The sequence below is a fragment of the Mesoplodon mirus genome (assembly GCF_964341445.2).
Source record: "Mesoplodon mirus genome assembly, chromosome: 1".
In the NCBI taxonomy this organism is placed as follows: Eukaryota; Metazoa; Chordata; class Mammalia; order Artiodactyla; family Ziphiidae; genus Mesoplodon; species Mesoplodon mirus.
This window is the reverse complement of record NC_138976.1, coordinates 220,492,961-220,510,032: the sequence shown is the minus strand read 5'-3', so window position 1 is coordinate 220,510,032 and position 17,072 is coordinate 220,492,961. Positions and strand designations below refer to the sequence as shown.

At 37.5% G+C, this 17,072-nt stretch overlaps 1 protein-coding gene across 1 annotated transcript; it reads right to left on the bottom strand.

The window, feature by feature from the left end:
• Positions 1-5,368: 5,368 nt before the first annotated feature.
• LOC309800322 (cytochrome c oxidase subunit 7C, mitochondrial-like) lies at positions 5,369-5,827 on the bottom strand. Its single transcript, XM_082614387.1, has one exon. It carries the CDS (start codon positions 5,777-5,779, stop codon positions 5,588-5,590), a length of 192 nt encoding a protein of 63 aa, XP_082470513.1. The 5' UTR covers positions 5,780-5,827; the 3' UTR covers positions 5,369-5,587.
• Between the last annotated feature and the right edge of the window lie 11,245 nt (positions 5,828-17,072).

The following is a 17,072-nucleotide window of genomic DNA, read 5'->3' as shown; positions in this document are numbered from 1 at the left end:
TTCATTCAATGGGCGATTAGGAGGGCATTGACTGTCACCCACCAAGACAGCAGTTTCTCTACAGCAACAGCTGCAGAAGTCATGTTGGAGGGGACAAAATGATGAATAGGAGGAAGCAGAAGAACCACATGTCTGTGAAGCTGGTGGTGTTCTTTCTAATGCAACTCTTTAAAAAATTATGGCTTTCCTATGAATGTGACTGGAATTCATTCAATGCTCCCAAAGCTACATCTGTAATTTTGAGAGTCCCCTCTGTATTTTGGGCCATTGTTGGGTTGCTTTGGGGACAAGGCTCTCGCAGCTCTTCAATGTCCTTTGTCAAGGTGAGAGGGTCTTCTAGGCACCACTTTAAATTGTCTTGAGCTCTTAAAAAACTATCTTATAGCCACACCAATAGTTTGATCTTTACCCAATTTCCTACTTCAAGACTCCTTGCTGGGAAAGACTGAGAATAAGAAATAGTTTTATTTTCTAAGTTAGTTTTATTTCCAAGTTAATTTTCTTTTCCATGATTGAGCCTAATTTTCCATTACATGTCCTAATTTCTCCTTGAAAGCCAAGCAGTTCCCTCCTCAGTTCATTTATCACTCCATGTATCTTATGTATAGCTGAACATTGGCATTGATACTTTCAATATTGTCTGGAAATCTCCTTGTTCACACCCACAAGTTAATTAAATACATTCCTAGCTTCTAAATTGCTACAGGCATGAAATTTGCCAGTCTTTCCACCATTACCTAACCTGAGTCTTTCTCCAGCCACCGACAGAACTTTCCTGTGATCGTTCAGTCTCCATTATCTGTTCCTTTCTACATCCTTCCTGCTTCCATCTGCCATCTGGTCCCCAAACTATTGGCAGGTTTAAGGTTTTTTTATACAGCACCCACCTCCAGGTAGCAATTTCTCTTTCATTTAGCCTTTGCTGTATTACAAAGCACCCCCAAAAGTTCATAGCGTAAAACAATGATGATTTATTCCTTCTCACAGTGGCATGGTTTGTCTGAGCATCTCCTCTTTGGTTTAGCCCGGGATTATTCATAAGGCTTGATTCAGCTGGAGGGTGGACTGGGCTGGGAGGTTCAAAATGTCCTCACTCACACGTGTGGAAGTTGGCTCTGGTACCTGCAAACATCACTTCTGCCACATTCTCTTGGTCTGAGCAAGTCACAAGACCAGGCTTTATTCAAGGGACTGAGAAAAAGGCTCTGTCTCTGGATGTGAGGAATGGCAAAATCACACTGCAAAGGGGTAGGCATATCAGGATGAGAGGAAAATAGTCAACCACATTTTTGAAAAACAATTTTGAATTCTGATAAAGTCCTATTTATTTATTTTTATCCCTGGTGAATGCTTTTTGTGTTATGTCAAAAATACTTTGCCTGTCCCCAGGCCAAAAGATTTTTTTTTAATAAAAGTTTTGTAGGTTTCAGTTTTATGTTCAGGTCTATGAACTATCTTGAATTAATTTTTGTGTACTGTGTGAAGAAGAGATCAGAGTTCAATTTTTTCATGTGGGTATCCAATTGATCCAACACAATTTGTTGAAAAGGCTATCCTTTCCTCATTCAGTTAACCTGGCAACTTTGTCAGAAATCAATTGCCTGTACATGTATGGACCTATTTCTGGACTCTCTATTCATTTCCATTGATCTATTTATCTGTCCTCCTGCCAATACCACACTGTCTTGATTAGTGTAGCTTTACAGTAGGTCTTACTGTTAAGACTTCATTGGAAGTGTGCTAAATCTGTATGATCAATTTTGAAAGAACTGAAATTGTAACAAAACGGAATCTTCCGGTTTACAAATGTAGTATATCTCCCCATTAATTTAGGTTTCTTTTTGTTTCTCTCTGCAAATTTTTTGTTTTGTTTTGTTTTCAGCAAGGAGGTCTTGCACCCTCTGCCATAAATTTATTCTTAAGTATTTTATGTCTTCTTCCATGCTATTGAAAATGATTTTTAAAATATTTCATCTTCCACTTGTTTGTTGCTCACATATGAAAAAGACAATTTTTGCATATTCATTTGTATCCTGAGGATGCGCTAAACTCATTAATTATATTCAATTTCTGTAGCTTTTTTAGAATTTTCTATACAAATACAGTTAATTTTCTTCATAGACAAATACAGTTTTATCTCTTCTGTTCTAATGTGCATGCTATTTATTTCAATTTCATGTCTTAGTGCATTGGCTATGACCTTCAGAACAATTTTGAACAGAAGTAGTGAGATCATACATCCTGGCTATGTTTCCAATCTGAGGGGAAAAAACCTTCAATACAGTATCAAGTATGTGATAGCTATAGGTTTTTCATAGATTTCATAGGTGCCCTTGATCAGGTTGAGAAAATTTCTTTCCCTCTCCAGTTTTCTGAGAGTATTTATCATGAATGGGTGCTCTTTTGTATCAACTTAAATTATTACATAATTTTCTCCTATATTCTGCTAATGTGGTAAATTGTACATCAATAGATTTTTTAAAAGCTGAACCAAAGTAACATTTGTGAGGTAATTCCCACTGTTTCACATGCCTTATCATTTTTATATACTGATGGATTAGATTTGCTAACATTTTTTTTAGGATTTGTCCATCAATGGTCATGGGGCACACTGGCCTGCAATTTTCTTTCTTGCATCTTGTTTGGATTTGATATTAAGATAATCCTGGACTCAATAAATACATTGAAAATTGTTCTCTCCATCTCTATTTTTGGAAAGAGTTTGAATAGGATTGATATTAGTGTTCTCAAATGTTTATAGAATTTACCAATGAAACTATCTGTCCCTGAAGCATCTTTGTGTAAAATTCTGGTTCTAAGGAATTTATAAATTTCATCTAAGTCATCACAATTTTTGACACAGAGTTGTATATAGTATCCCTTTATTTTGAAATCTGAGGGTCTGTAAAGCTATCCCATTTTTTAAATTCCTGGTATTTTTCTTTTTTTCCTCATCAGTGTAGCTAATAGTTTATCAATTTTATCAATTTTTTTCAAAACTGCAACTTTGGTTTTGTTTATTTACTCTATTACTTTTTCCCATTATACTTATATCTGTTTTCATCTTAATTACTTTTTTCTACTCATTTTGAATTTAATTTGCTCTTTTTTATCCAATTACTCATGGCAGAGGCTTAGGTAATTGATTTTATCTCATTCATTTTTAATATGAGTATGTATTCAAGCTATTTATTTCCCTTAAGAATTATTTTAGTTGCAGTCACACATTTTGATATGTTTTCATTATTATTTGGTTCAAAATATTTTCCAAATTCTCTTTTAATTTTTTCTTTTAAAAATGGGTTTTCAGAATTTATGAAATGAAATTTTTCATTTCAATTTTTTTTTTTTTTTTTTTTTTTTTGCGATACACGGGCCTCTCACTGTTGTGGCCTCTCCCGTTGCGGAGCACAGGCTCTGGACGTGCAGGCTCAGAGGCCATGGCTCACAGGCCCAGCTGCTCCGCGGCATGTGGGATCTTCCCGGACCGGGGCATGAACCCGTGTCCCCTGCATTGGCAGGCGGACTCTCAACCACTGTACCACCAGGGAAGCCCCCATTTCAAAATTTTGATGAATTTTCTAGGTGGTTTATTGTTATGGATTTCTAGTTTAATTATGTCATGTTCTAGAAACATACTCTGCATGATTTTAATCCTTTAAAATGTACTGGACATTTTATGGCCCTGTATACATTCGACTATTGAAAATTCCATCTGCACTTGAAAAGAATGTGTATTATGTGGTTATTGGATATAATGATCTATAAATTTCAATTAGGTCAACATGGTTGATGATGTTGTTCAAATTTCCCATACCCTCACTGATTTTTTTCTACTTGTTCTAGCAATTACTAAATAGAGGGATATTAAAATATTTAACTGTAATTGTAACATTTGGTATTTTTTCTTTTAGTTCTGTCAATTTTTGTTTCTTATATTTTGAAATTTTGTTATTGTGTACATGCTAGGATTGTTATGTCACTTTTTTCTCCTATGGTAAGAACTTTTCATTTAATCAAGATAATAATATGACAAAATATAAAGGTGAGCATATTTTGTTACTTTTCAAACATATTATAAAGATGAAAATGATATTATATGAACAAAACTATTTAAAATACCATACATAGTATAACTTAGATAAAGAGATGAATAAAAAATGAATAGATGAATAGACACATAACATCAGCATGGTCATCTCTTAAAAGACTGATGCCTCTAGAAATAAACACTTGACTATATATATATATGAGGTGTTTTTTTTTTTTTTTTTTTGCGGTATGCGGGCCTCTCACTGTTGCAGCCTCTACTGTTGCGGAGCACAGGCTCCGGACGCGCAGGCTCAGTGGCCATGGCTCACGGGCCCAGCCGTTCCACGGCATGTGGGATCTTCCCAGACCGGGGCACGAACCCATGTCCCCTGCATCGGCAGGCAGACTCTCTACCACTGCGCCACCAGGGAAGCCCTATATATGAGCTTTTGACAAATTTAATTCAACACATTCCATGACTAACAGAAAAAAATGGCTGACCAATGGGACTGTGATATAGTATATTAATCAATGAAAATCAATTCAATAAACTTCTTTTTAATAGCTTGAGATATAATTTATCTACCATATAGCTCTCACATTTAAAGTATACAATTTAATGGGTTTTAGTATATTCAAATAATTGTGCCAGGATTGTGGTTTTTTTCTCTTTATAAAATTGCTCTATCTCTGGTAATACTCCTTGTGTTTAAGTCGATTTATCTGATATTCATATAGCCAAACCAACTTTCTTAGTATTTGCATGGTGTAGCTTTTCTCAACCTTTCCTTTCAGCCTCTTTGTGTCTTTACATTTAAAGTGCCTCTTATGTAAACAATATAGTTAGGCCTTACTTCTTCAAGCAGTCTGAAAATATTTTCCTTTTAATTGGAGTGTTTCATTTAATGTATTTATGAATATGGCCAGGTTTAATTCTACAATTATTCTAATTTGTTTTATTTGTCCCTTCTGTTCTTTGTTTCTTTTCTCTTCCTCTCATGTCTTCTTTTGGGCTAACGAGTGTTAGCCCAATCAGTTAGTATTCCATTCTATCACTTCTACTGGCTTTTCAGCTATACTCCTTTGTATTTTTTTTAGAGTTGTTGTTTTAAAGATTATACTATGCATCCTTAACTTGTCACAATCTACTTTGAATTAATGACATTCTGCTTCCCTTATAATACAAGAATTTTACAATATAATTTTTTCTATGCTATAAGTTTATTTACAAACATATCTAGGATGCTGAGTTCAAGAGTCTGATCCTTTTTTCAAAGAGACTACACATCTTAAAATGCTCCTCTTCGTATCTGTCTCATGGATTATTATTTTTTTTTTCTTTTTTTTTCTTTTTTTGCGGTATGCGGGCCTCTCACTGTTGTGGCCTCTCCCGTTGCGGAGCACAGGCTCCGGATGCGCAGGCCCAGTGGCCATGGCTCACGGGCCCAGCCGCTCCGCGGCATATGGGATCCTCCCAGACCTGGGCACGAACCCGTATCCCCTGCATCGGCAGGCGGACTCTCAACCACTGCGCCACCAGGGAGGCCCTCGTGGATTATTTTTTAAGCAGCTGGTGTCTTACTATATAGAAAGGTGCAGCAAATCCAGACCCAAAGTACAAAGTCATCATAGCTAGTAACCGCCACTTGTTTTCCACTGAAAATGGTAAATGCTTCCCCGGACCCTCCTCATAGTGGCTCCTACGGACCACAGAGGTTGTGAACCTCCGGATGCTTTGTCCCAACATAGCGCTGTTGGAAGCCCTGTGAAAGGTGCAGAACCTGAAGGCGGAAGAAATGGCGGCGGCACACCCAGCACTCCTTTCCTCACGACCTTTACAATATAATTTTAAATGTATACCCTCCTCCTTTTTCATAGTGTTGCAATATATTTTTCTCTTTTGATACTTTATAAATCCATAATGTTGTTATTATATTTCCTTTAAAAATATATATTTCCTTCCTAAATTTTAAAGAATTTTAAATTTTAATTCCTGTTTGAAAATTACCCCATGGCTTAGCTATTTTGGTTTATCTCTCCTTTGCATTCCTGTAGCCTGTCAAAAAGAGTAGAAGAAATGAAAGCAATTACAGGTGCTTTATAAATATTGGAGCATAACAAAGGCAGCTGGTGGGAGGTGGGGATGGGGTGGGGTGGAAAAGACTCGTTTTGAAGACATCAGTTATTTATAAAGTTTTTCAAATTCAAGATGTAGCTTCTTCCAGGTTCCTTAGTCAGTCTAATTAGGAACAAAGATATTTTGAGTTTCCAAATTCTCATTGAGGGTCCTTCCTGGAGCCCTCGGTGGGCATTCTTTGTCCTCTGAGCTTTCCTACTGTATCCCTTATTCCTTGTCTAGTGGAATTTGAAGTAGTAACATAAAACCCAGGGAAAGGAACGTTTTTAATACCCAAACCACCAAGTCTGAATCTGGGTTTGTAAGCCTCCAAGGCTTCATAAAATTGGAGGATAACGTCAGCTTAGGACTTACCACAAACCACGAGACATTTAAATTCTGATTTATGATTTAGGCTGGACCAGCACAAGCTATCAAGAAATCTCATGTTCCACCGTTATTTTTTTTAATGTAAAGTAGAAGTAAAAGGACTGAACTTGCTCAGTTCCTTCCTGCTTGGTTAATGGAATTGATTGTGGAGTTGGCAGATATAGTTACAGGTCAAAGGAATAGAACAGACCAATTTGTGTTCCTTCTCAGATTTGCCATCAATTGATCAAATGATCACAGTCAGATTCCTCTTACTCTCTGGGAGTCCAACCTTCAGCCCCAGTCAGGAGGAGACTCTGCCCTGGACTCTGCACTTAGAGGGACATGTTCTTGCTCTCCTCCTGTGGAGGAGGACACAGGGTCAAGGGGATATGCCCACCTGGAACCCATGCCTGCCCTCTAGACATTTCTCCATGGAACCCTGGAATTCCTTGCACAAATGCCCCCTAGACCACTTTCAGGTCTTGCAGAGTTCTGTTCTAAGACTGTCCTCCCAAATTTTGACTGGGCCACAAATATGCTTACCATTTTCCCAACCACTGGCCAAAGGGCACCTGCATTCAGAGCACATGAGCGGAGCTTGGTCATGGGGCTGTGGTGTCTATGTACCTACATGTGTGCCAGCTGAATGTCTCAAAGATGAGACAGATCTGGTTAAAGGTAAGAAGATGAGAGACAAGCTGAAGACTGACTCCTCCTGAGCTGCTAAGGAAACCCAAAATTTAAATGCAGTCTAGCTTTCCAGGTCCTGATGAAAGTACACTTGTTAAGGTATGTGGCTAGAGCATATTTTATTCAACATTTTTAAAGGTTGAGTTATAAATTTTAAATATTTAGACATATGTATGTGGGTCACCATTTATATGCTTGTTTTGGGCCCCACAAATGTTAAAGGAGGGCCTGTCTCCACAACATTTCCTTTTCCTTGATTATAAACATGCTGGCTATAAATAACAATGGATGTTTAAAGGTCTTTAGAAACCTCAAGAACCTCAAACTATTTTTGTTTCTCTCCTTTTAAGTTTCAAGTGGTTGTGGATAGCAGTCTAGAATTTGTTCAGGTTGAGAGCAAAATCATTCACTACAAAGAGTTAAAAAATGTATGGAAAATTGTAAAATCTCTAAAGTAGAGGTATATTTTCAGAAATCTAGTACAATTCTAGCTGCCATTAATTTTTCAGATCCATATGACATACTATGTTTCTATGTCCACGCTGCCAGATCACAAGTAAATTTTGTTTTCATTCATACAACAAAAATCAGTTGAGCTTCCGTAATGGAAGCATATGCTTATGCTAGGGATATACACAACTAACTATAAAACAATATAGCAAGAGCTGTCACAGAAATATGTCTGTAGAGCTGTAAAAGCAGAACATTAAAGTACTCAGTTAAAAACAGCCAAGGAGAAGAGGCTCACTAAACCTCAGGACTGGAGAACGTAAGGACCATCTAGTCTACTGCCCAGCACTAGCACAATAAATGAAAATAGACCCAGGCACATTACCATGAAATTCTGGAACACAAAGGGAAAGAGGATTATAAAAGTATCTCAAAAGAAAAATCAGGAAGATACAAAGGATCAGAATAGCCCCAATCATTTTAATGTAATACTAGAGCAATGTCATCAAAATTATAAAGTTATGAAAAATTATTTTCAACTTAAATTCCAAACCTGGCCAAACTACTAACATAGTATAAGGAGAGACTAAATATATTTCCAGACAGGTACATTCTTAAGATACACGTATTTCAGAGAAATTACTGGAGAAGGTGCTCCATTTTAAAAACAAGCGAATAAGCCTATATGGATGTAGACGTAGGGCCCAAGTAATAGGGAATTCAATAAGAGAGAGGTCAAAGAAAACCCCCAGAATGATGACAAAGAGTAATCCCGGGATGGTATCAGGCCGTAGGACTTATCGACCCACAAAACCAGATCTTTTGATCAGAAGGTTCTCTCGGTGATGTCTCGAAAAAGATAAAATTGGTAAAAAATATTTAATACGTTGAGACACAGTGAGAGAGAATTTGGGGCTGAGTTAGTAATAAGACCACAGAAAATGCAGCACATAAACAAAACAAAACAACTGTTAAATCTCGGGGGAAAAAATACTTGTGAGAGGAAAGAAGAAAATTATAGTACTCTATGTGGCTCAGCTATGAATAGGATTTATGTACTCACTTTAACTTAAGGACTGATGATAGAGCTAACCAAAATTATATTACAATATGTTTGTATTGAGAGAACGGAAATATTAATACGGTGCATGTATTTTCTGGTGGTAGAGTGATAGGGATGAAAATCCTCATCTCCCATGATTGGTAGGTCATTATAAATGCCTAAAACTGAAAAATCAAAAAATGACACTATGCACAGAATATTTAGATACATGGAGGTAAATATTTAAAAAACAAAAACTTAGAGTTGTAAGTGGCTGCCTCTGGGGACAGGACATCAGTGACAGTAGGGAGAAGGGGCATAGAACCATGTGTTACATAACAAGTTCTGTATAGGTAGTTGATGCTTTAAACCATGAACGTACATAACTTTGATTAAAATGACATTTTTTAAAAATCCGGATTTTTTAAAAAGCTCTTATTTGGGGAAAAAAATAAGTGCATGGGCTTTACTAGATGATAGTCAAAATATTTAAATGTATACAGGGTTTCACAGTGTAAAAAGTTTTACTTGCACATTCACAATCTAATAAAATTCTACCAACCTTTCTCTGTGGTAGGTTATTATTATCATCCTTTTATAGATAAAGAACTTCAAGTTTAGGGATGTTAAATGCCTTGCCAAAGTCCACACAGCAAGGATGTGGCTGAAGTGAGGCTGGACTGCAGGTCTTCTGACTCTAGGTCCTTCCTCTGTGCCATGGCTGCTTTCTAAAGCAGCTCTCTGAGCCTGGGATATTCTGTAAATGCAAGGCTGCCTTATTCCTAGGATATTTGTGGAAGTGCAGTAATTTGGCGTTACAGATGGGAAGGACTTTGGAGATAATCTAGCTCAACCCTCTCACTGTACATATAAGAAATGTGAGGCTCACAAAATATTTTTCAGGCCACCAAAATATTAAGTGTACGGGAGAAGAATTTGATCAGTAGAAAGCAAAGCTTAAACTTTCTTCAGTTGCTAAGGTCCAGAAGTCTTTGTATCATTCTGACAAGGTAGGACTTATTTTTATCTTACAGATGAGGAAACTGGGGCTCATGGAGACAAAGTGCATAGTCTGATTCTACGAAGAAATGGACTTTTTCTTTGAGCAATCCCTCCTAGTCTACTCCTTCAAGGTAGGGTCCTCATGGATTATACAATATAAAGGAGGTAAGTTTTTTTCTGTATGAGTCTGGTCCTGTGTCACTTTGCCCCTCTTGGGCACGGTTGCAATGGAATCCTTCCACGGTGACTGATTCAATTCAATTTCTGGAATAAGCAAGCCCAGCGAAAGTAAATCCTTACCCCATTTTATAGTGTCTCTCATTATCAAAGTGACCTCATAGACTTGTTTCCCAAGCATTTAAAGCCTGGTGACCTGACAGTTTTCTACTCAAAAATGACCATGTAAAACAGTCCAGCAAAGTTCCCCACATGGCAGGAACTGAGGCAAGTTTATTTTGCTGGCGGTGCACACAGCTTTTCGAACAAGTAAGTTCTTTCTCAGGTCAATTAAACCTGTGTTCAGTAAAATCACACGGGAGGCAAGAGGGCTGGGAATGTCAGTTATTGATTACCTCTAGGTTACACCTGGAGAGAGGCTCTCCTGGCTGAACTTGATTAAAAATCATTTCCAAATCTAAATTTCCACAACATCACATCATTTTCCATTACTTCCATCCATCTTCTCTCCTCCCCGCCCCCACCCCTGAGCTTGCAGACTGAGGGTTCTGCGGAAGATGTTCCAGTCATGTGTGCTTCTCAAATTGTATATCATTTAGTTGAAAGACAGCCTGACCCTGGCATGAGCCAGGGCACCACAGGGAAAGTAATGGATGCTTTTCTTGTCAAGGTAAACAGAGAATTAGGGCAAAGAACTCTAACACTTCATTTACTAGCATCATCGTGGAATGAGATCCTCAATACAAGTGCATTGTCCAGGGCTCAAAACCTAGCTATATTTCCTACTTTACATAAGTTACTTAAGCTCACAAAACCTCCATTCCTCAGCTATAAGACGGAGATAATAACATCTGTCTCACCCATTGTTTTGAGTATTAAAGAATACATGCAATGCCACTACCTATAGTTCTTGCCACATTGTAAATACACTTTGAATGTTAGTTGACTTCCCTAAACTCTGAAAGTGTCAAAACTCCAAAGGAAAAAATATATATCTCTTACTTCCCTGACTTGTTGGTAAATATGTTGTATTGATGCCTCAGCCATGGGATGGCCTCATTTGCTAATAAGATGATATCTTATATCTAATGGTAGAACATTCCAGTCATTTACATAGATAAACTCAATAAAATAGAGTTAGATGCCAAAACTGGACAAAAATGAAATTATACCCCTAGGGTGTTGAAGTTTTCCCAGAGAATATATGAAAATAAGAATTTTTAAAATTTGATCATGGATTCAGTTATACTGTGAACCAAATAACATGCCTATTTGCAGCAATAGTCTATTTCTGTCACCATAAGATATGAAAATGACAAATATTTGTGGCGAGGGAGGAACTGGGTTCAAATGCTGGCTCTTGTACTCATTAGTTGTGTAACCTTAAGGAAATATCCTCTCAATTCTGAGCCAGAGTTTCCTCATATGTAAGATGTGTATTTCCCTTCCTTAAGGGACATGCACCTGGTTCATACTAAATCAACAAATGATAGCTTCTTCAAATTGATTTATACTACTGAAAATGAGATTAATTCCACTGATACATTCTTCCAACAGGTTCCATTATTTACTTATATTGATCATCTATGATTATCAAGTTCACACTATTGGATAGATGTAAGGGAAAAAGAGAAGGGGCCCTAACATTTATTTTCTACTCTATACAAGGCATTGGGCTACATGCTTCAGCACACATCAATTATGTTATTTGTTCCTATTAAAATCTGTACGAAGGAAGATCTAGGCTGCCCATTTTATTAACACCTAAGGAAACTGAGGCTTGCAGAAGTTAAATGCATTGCCAATGGTAAGTAGCAGAGTGTGGATTAAAATCAGGGCATGTCAGATTTCAAAGCCCACATCCTTCAGTTCATCAGAGGTGGAGGTATTCCTTAGGGATTATAAAGGATGGGAAGCAACCTGCATTTTAAGAGCATTTCTTCTTAGAATCCTGTGAGAAGCAAAGAATCTCTGTGTGTACTCTAATGAGAGTAATATTTCCCCCAATTTATTGGTTCCCTTTTATTTAGCATTTTCCAAATCCTTGAAAAAATGAATAAGAATTTTTCTTCTCGTTGACTGTGAAAAATGGGTTCATCAAAATGCACGAATGTTTCTTGATTACTATGGCATTTTCTCTAAGTCTTTTGTTTTACATATTATCTGAACCTATCATCTTCACTAAGTTGTGGTTTTTCTCTCTCATTTCTTTCTTTCTTTTTATTCAAAGGGTACCCGGGGGTTAAAAGATGTACCTACTTGTAAAGACAGAAAATCAGAAGTAATACTTCTATGAAAACATTTCCATTGATCAGAAGGGGGAAATGGATGCTTTTCCCCTTCTGAGACCAAAACAAGCATTCTTTTGAGCTAAAGTGAGCCCTTCACACTAGGGTAATACCTATGGGAAGTTTGTTCTGTGAAAAAGCAACACATCAGGTAAAATTCAGACATGTCCAGCAGAGTATGTCTTTGTCCAGAAGGTGGAAGAGAAAGAACATTTGTTGAGAGCATGTGCAACTGTCTTATACCCTGTCTGAGGTTACAGTCTTCTGATGACCTTACAAGATAGGGACCTTTGTCCCCATTTTACAGATAAGAAAATTTAGGCTCAAAATTGGTTAAGTAAACTTCCTTTTAAAAAGTCCTAAGAAGTGGAAGAACTGGGATCTGAATCCCATATTTGACTGACTCAAAATAAAAGTAGTTTTCATTTGTATCCCTATCACATGCCAGGTAATTTACATAATGATCTCTAATGCTCACAACAATATTACAACATAGGTGTAGGTGTTGTTCTCTTCATTTTTAAACATCAGGAGACTGAGGTTTAGGTAGGCTAAGAAACTTTCTCAAGGCCACATGGCTAGGAAGAGGTAGAGAGCCAAGATTTTAACCTCGGCTTACCTGTTTCCAAGGCCATACCTTTTCATAGCACCATGCAATCTCCTGGCAGAGTTAATGACCACACTGACCTGGTAGTGGATGTGGAAGCAAGAAGAACCTACAGGAGAACGCCACTGTATTCTTGGAATTCATGCCAATTAGGAAGCAAATGAAAGGCATGGTGAGTATGTGCCATGCAATCTGAGAAACAGATTTTTGAAAATGAAAAGAAAAAAAATGAAGGGAAAAGAGGAGTCAACCCATGGGACAGAGAAAAAGAAGAAATACAAGTTCCTAAAGTAAAGTTGTGACAATACAGTCATACCTAATGTCAGATAGAAATATAAGTGCAATAATCTAAAGAAATCCATAACCCAAGAAGGTCTCTGATATTAAAAGAATAGGAACAAATGAGGGGAAAGTCTCTCTGAGAACCTTGGGCATGTTTTCACTGATTAAAAAAAAAAGGTACTCAAAATAACAAAATGATCCTTTTGTAGTTAACTTTGGGTAAACATTAAAAAAGTAAAATATAAAGAATATGAAGTATAAAAAATAAATAATAATAAGGTAACAGTCAGCAGACACAACACCTGTCTTAGTTGCATTTACAGCTGTGTTGTCATTCTGGGGAAAAAAAGGATTCTCTAGTGATTGGTTCCTAAGAGCCCCACACAGTTGTGTGGGAGAATATGTAGGGTCCCCAAAGTCACCAGCCTTCGAGTCCCAAGTGAAATGTTAAAATAGCTTATGGAAGGAAATTGGTGAATAGAATTAAAAGGATGCAGGAATTGGGGGAGGAAGATGGCAAGAGGATCTAAGAATGAGGGAAAAAAGAAGACAAGAAGTGTAAAGTAAACTGCATCTGTATATACAAATGGTTGAAATTGGAGTTAGATTAGAAATTACTCAGAGGCTAATTAGTGCTCAGAGAGAATGCCTTTGTCACCGGCTTGATCGAAGCACTTTGTTATATCCATGAACAATGAGGGTTGGGCTGTGCTGCCTCAGGGTAGTGAGTAATGGCCTGCACCATCTGTGACTGTTTTCAGGCACCTGAACCCAGGAGGATCCACCCTCTGTCGGAACCATCACACACTGGGTATTGAGTGTGTGCTGTCTTCACTGCCTGGGCAGACCCCTTGCAAGAGTAAGGAGCCCTGACCTTGGAATAAGGAAGATTGTTACTGGGAATAACCTGAAGTCACTGTCTTGGAAAGGTTCTCTTCTCTAACGAGTCCTTTCTTTTCTTTTCTTTGTCTCTTCTTTTCTTTTTTAAACGGTGTAAGAGTAATAGATGTTGTACTACTGTTCTTCAAAGAAGAAAAAGGAAAAGGAAATGCAGAGTGGAACTGCCTGTGATAGAGGGGAAAGAAGATGAGAAAAGTGACCGTAGATGAGAAATATGGAGGAGGAGGAGAAGAAAAAGAGGAAGAGAAAGAGGAAGAGGGAGAGGAAGAAGGAGATGCAGCAACAGGATTCAGAAAAAAAGGTAAAGACAGAAAAATGTTTTTGAAAACTTTTAAGGTAAGTATGAGAGACCATGGATTACTGTTAGGTGTTGGTGTCATACCTGAGAATCACATTTTCTCATTTATAAAATGAAGGTAAGGGGCTTCCCTGGTGGCGCAGTGGTTGACAGTCCGCCTGCCAATGCAGGATACACGGGTTTGAGCCCTGGTCTGGGAAGATCCCACATGCCACGGAGCAGCTGGCCCCGTGAGCCACAATTACTGAGCCTGCGCGTCTGGAGCCTGTGCTCCGCAACAGGAGAGGCCGCGATAGTGAGAGGCCCACGCACCGTGATGAGGAGCGGCCCCCGCTCACCGCAACTAGAGAAAGCCCTCGCACAGAAACGAAGAGCCAACACAGCCATAAAAAAAAAAAAAAAAAAAATGAAGGTAAATGTACACAATCCTTGCACGGTTTTGTCAGATTAATAATGCCAATTATTTCATAAAGCGTTGACAGAATTAAGTGAGTTAATGCAGGTAAAGTGCTAAAAGCATGTCCAGCACATACAAAACGTTGCATATTGTTAGCAATCGTTGTCACTGTTGTTGATGTTGTTCGTAATAATATTAGTATCATTGAAAAGTGTGTAAAGTGCCGAACACTGCCAGATGCATGTACGTTTTTAATAAATGACTATTACGACAATAATAGAGTTATTGTTACTATTGTTATTACTATTTGAATAAACATGGGACATAAACCTAACTAAAACATTAATGTATAAAACATTCCATAAATGAAAAGACAGAAAACAAGGAGACAATGGGAAAGCACAAAACAAGATCAAAGTAACGTTAAGCTAGACAAAAGTTAAACTTTCATACAATATAGCTATATATCACAAATTAAAAACAGAAAGTGAGGGCTTCCCTGGTGGCGCAGTGGTTGAGAGTCCGCCTGCCAATGCAGGGGACACGGGTTCGTGTCCCGGTCTGGGAGGATCCCCACATGCCGTGGAGAGGCTGGGCCCGTGAGCCATGGCCACTGAGCCTGCGCGTCCGGAGCCTGTGCTCCGCAACGGGAGAGGCCACAGCAGTGAGAGGCCCATGTACCGCAAAAAAAAAAAAAAAAAAAAAAAACAAAACAACAGAAAGTGAAACAAGGAAAGAAAATAATTTCATGTTAGAAATGGGGAGAAAATATAATTTGCTGATACTATGATTCTGTGATAGGAAAACACGAGAGTATCAACTGAGATATTATTAAAACTGATAAGAAAGTTCAGAAACAAAAGTTGAAAACTAAGATGGCAAAAATCAAGATTGTTTCTCTATACAAAGAGATATAAACAACATGTAAAGAAATAAAATCTCAGACACAAGAGTGTATAAAATAAAACTAGATTTAGAGCAAGAATAAGAGCGAGAGAGAAACATGTCGATATACTGATACACTCATGATACCTAAGGAATAAACTAAATAAGAAGTGCGCAGACTTTGATAAAGGAAGTCGTAGTCTTTGCTCTTGGACAAAAGGCTTAAATAAGTTCAGAAATAAAATATATTTCTTGGGGGGAAGATAAAATGATTCTTAAATTTATTTAGAAGAAAAAAAACTCATGAAATTTAGCACACACACACAGAAATAGAAGAGCAATGAGAGCTAATTTGCCCAACCTTGTATTAAATAAAATATAAAGCTATACTAAGTGGAATACAAGGCACAACTGTTAAGTGCTTTACATGCATTAACTAATTTTATCTCATACATAACACTGCTGTGAGGTAGGTACTATTTTTATCTCCACCCAAGAAGAAAGCAGAGCAGTCAGCTTAAGTAACAACCATCCCCATTCACACAGCAGGTAAATGTGGGACTGTATGCAAATCTAGGCTCCCCATCCCCAGAGCTTGTAAAAGATGTTTTAGAACTTAATATATGATAAAGTTTTAATCATGTACATAACTTAAAATGTCAAATAATACCTCAAAGCTTCAAATGAAACCCAATGTCTCACTGATACACCAAATTCCCACACCCCAGAGGCTGCCACTTTCAATTATCTTAGCGTTGCTGTTACTATCTAACCTTATATTTCTAAGTGTAAAGCTTACATTGCTATTTCTTGATATTTTCAATTTTAGACCTTATCTATTGACTTCCAAGTCGGAAAGATAAGAATTTCTCTCTCTTTGGCACAATAGTTTCCTATCCTCACCTTACGGTAATTAAACAATAGTTGGTTAAAACAATATTTACTGTTACGTTATAATAATAAAAATATTATTCACAAAGTCAGGTGTGGACCATGATCATATTTTCCTTCTTGTAACAATGCCCCACCGCTTCTTGGAGTTAACTGTTGTCCCATTTTCTTAGCTGTTTTGTCTTCCATGTACCTATCACTAATTAAGTCCCCCAAATCTCCTCTATAATTATAAATGTCCTCTTGATAGAAATCAAACACATCAATCAATTCTATTCATTTCATTTTGTTTTTTCCTTGGAAATATCTTGATGTGTGCCATCTTCCTGCTTCTATCCAGAAAGAATGGTCTCTAGACAACCTTCACAGATGCCATCTGGCTAAATCACTGTAATTCCAATTCTCTCTTGTGTTGAGTTTCTTCTTCCTGGATCTTGTGTTTTTCTTTCTTTCTTTTGTTTTTTTTTTAAATAACCCCCTCATGTTGGTGACACATATCCTCAGGTGGCTTCCTGAGAAAGTGTATAAGGGATGTACAAGTTTAAAAACTTGCTTTCTCTGAAATGTCCTTATTCTGCTCTCACAATTAAGTAAAGGATAGTTTGGATGAGTATGAAATTCCAGGTTGCAAATAATTTTACCT

What these genes read in the sequence shown, in the direction of transcription:
- LOC309800322 (XM_082614387.1), bottom strand. Translation starts at nt 5,779, where the DNA reads ATGTTGGGACAAAGCATCCGGAGGTTCACAACCTCTGTGGTCCGTAGG.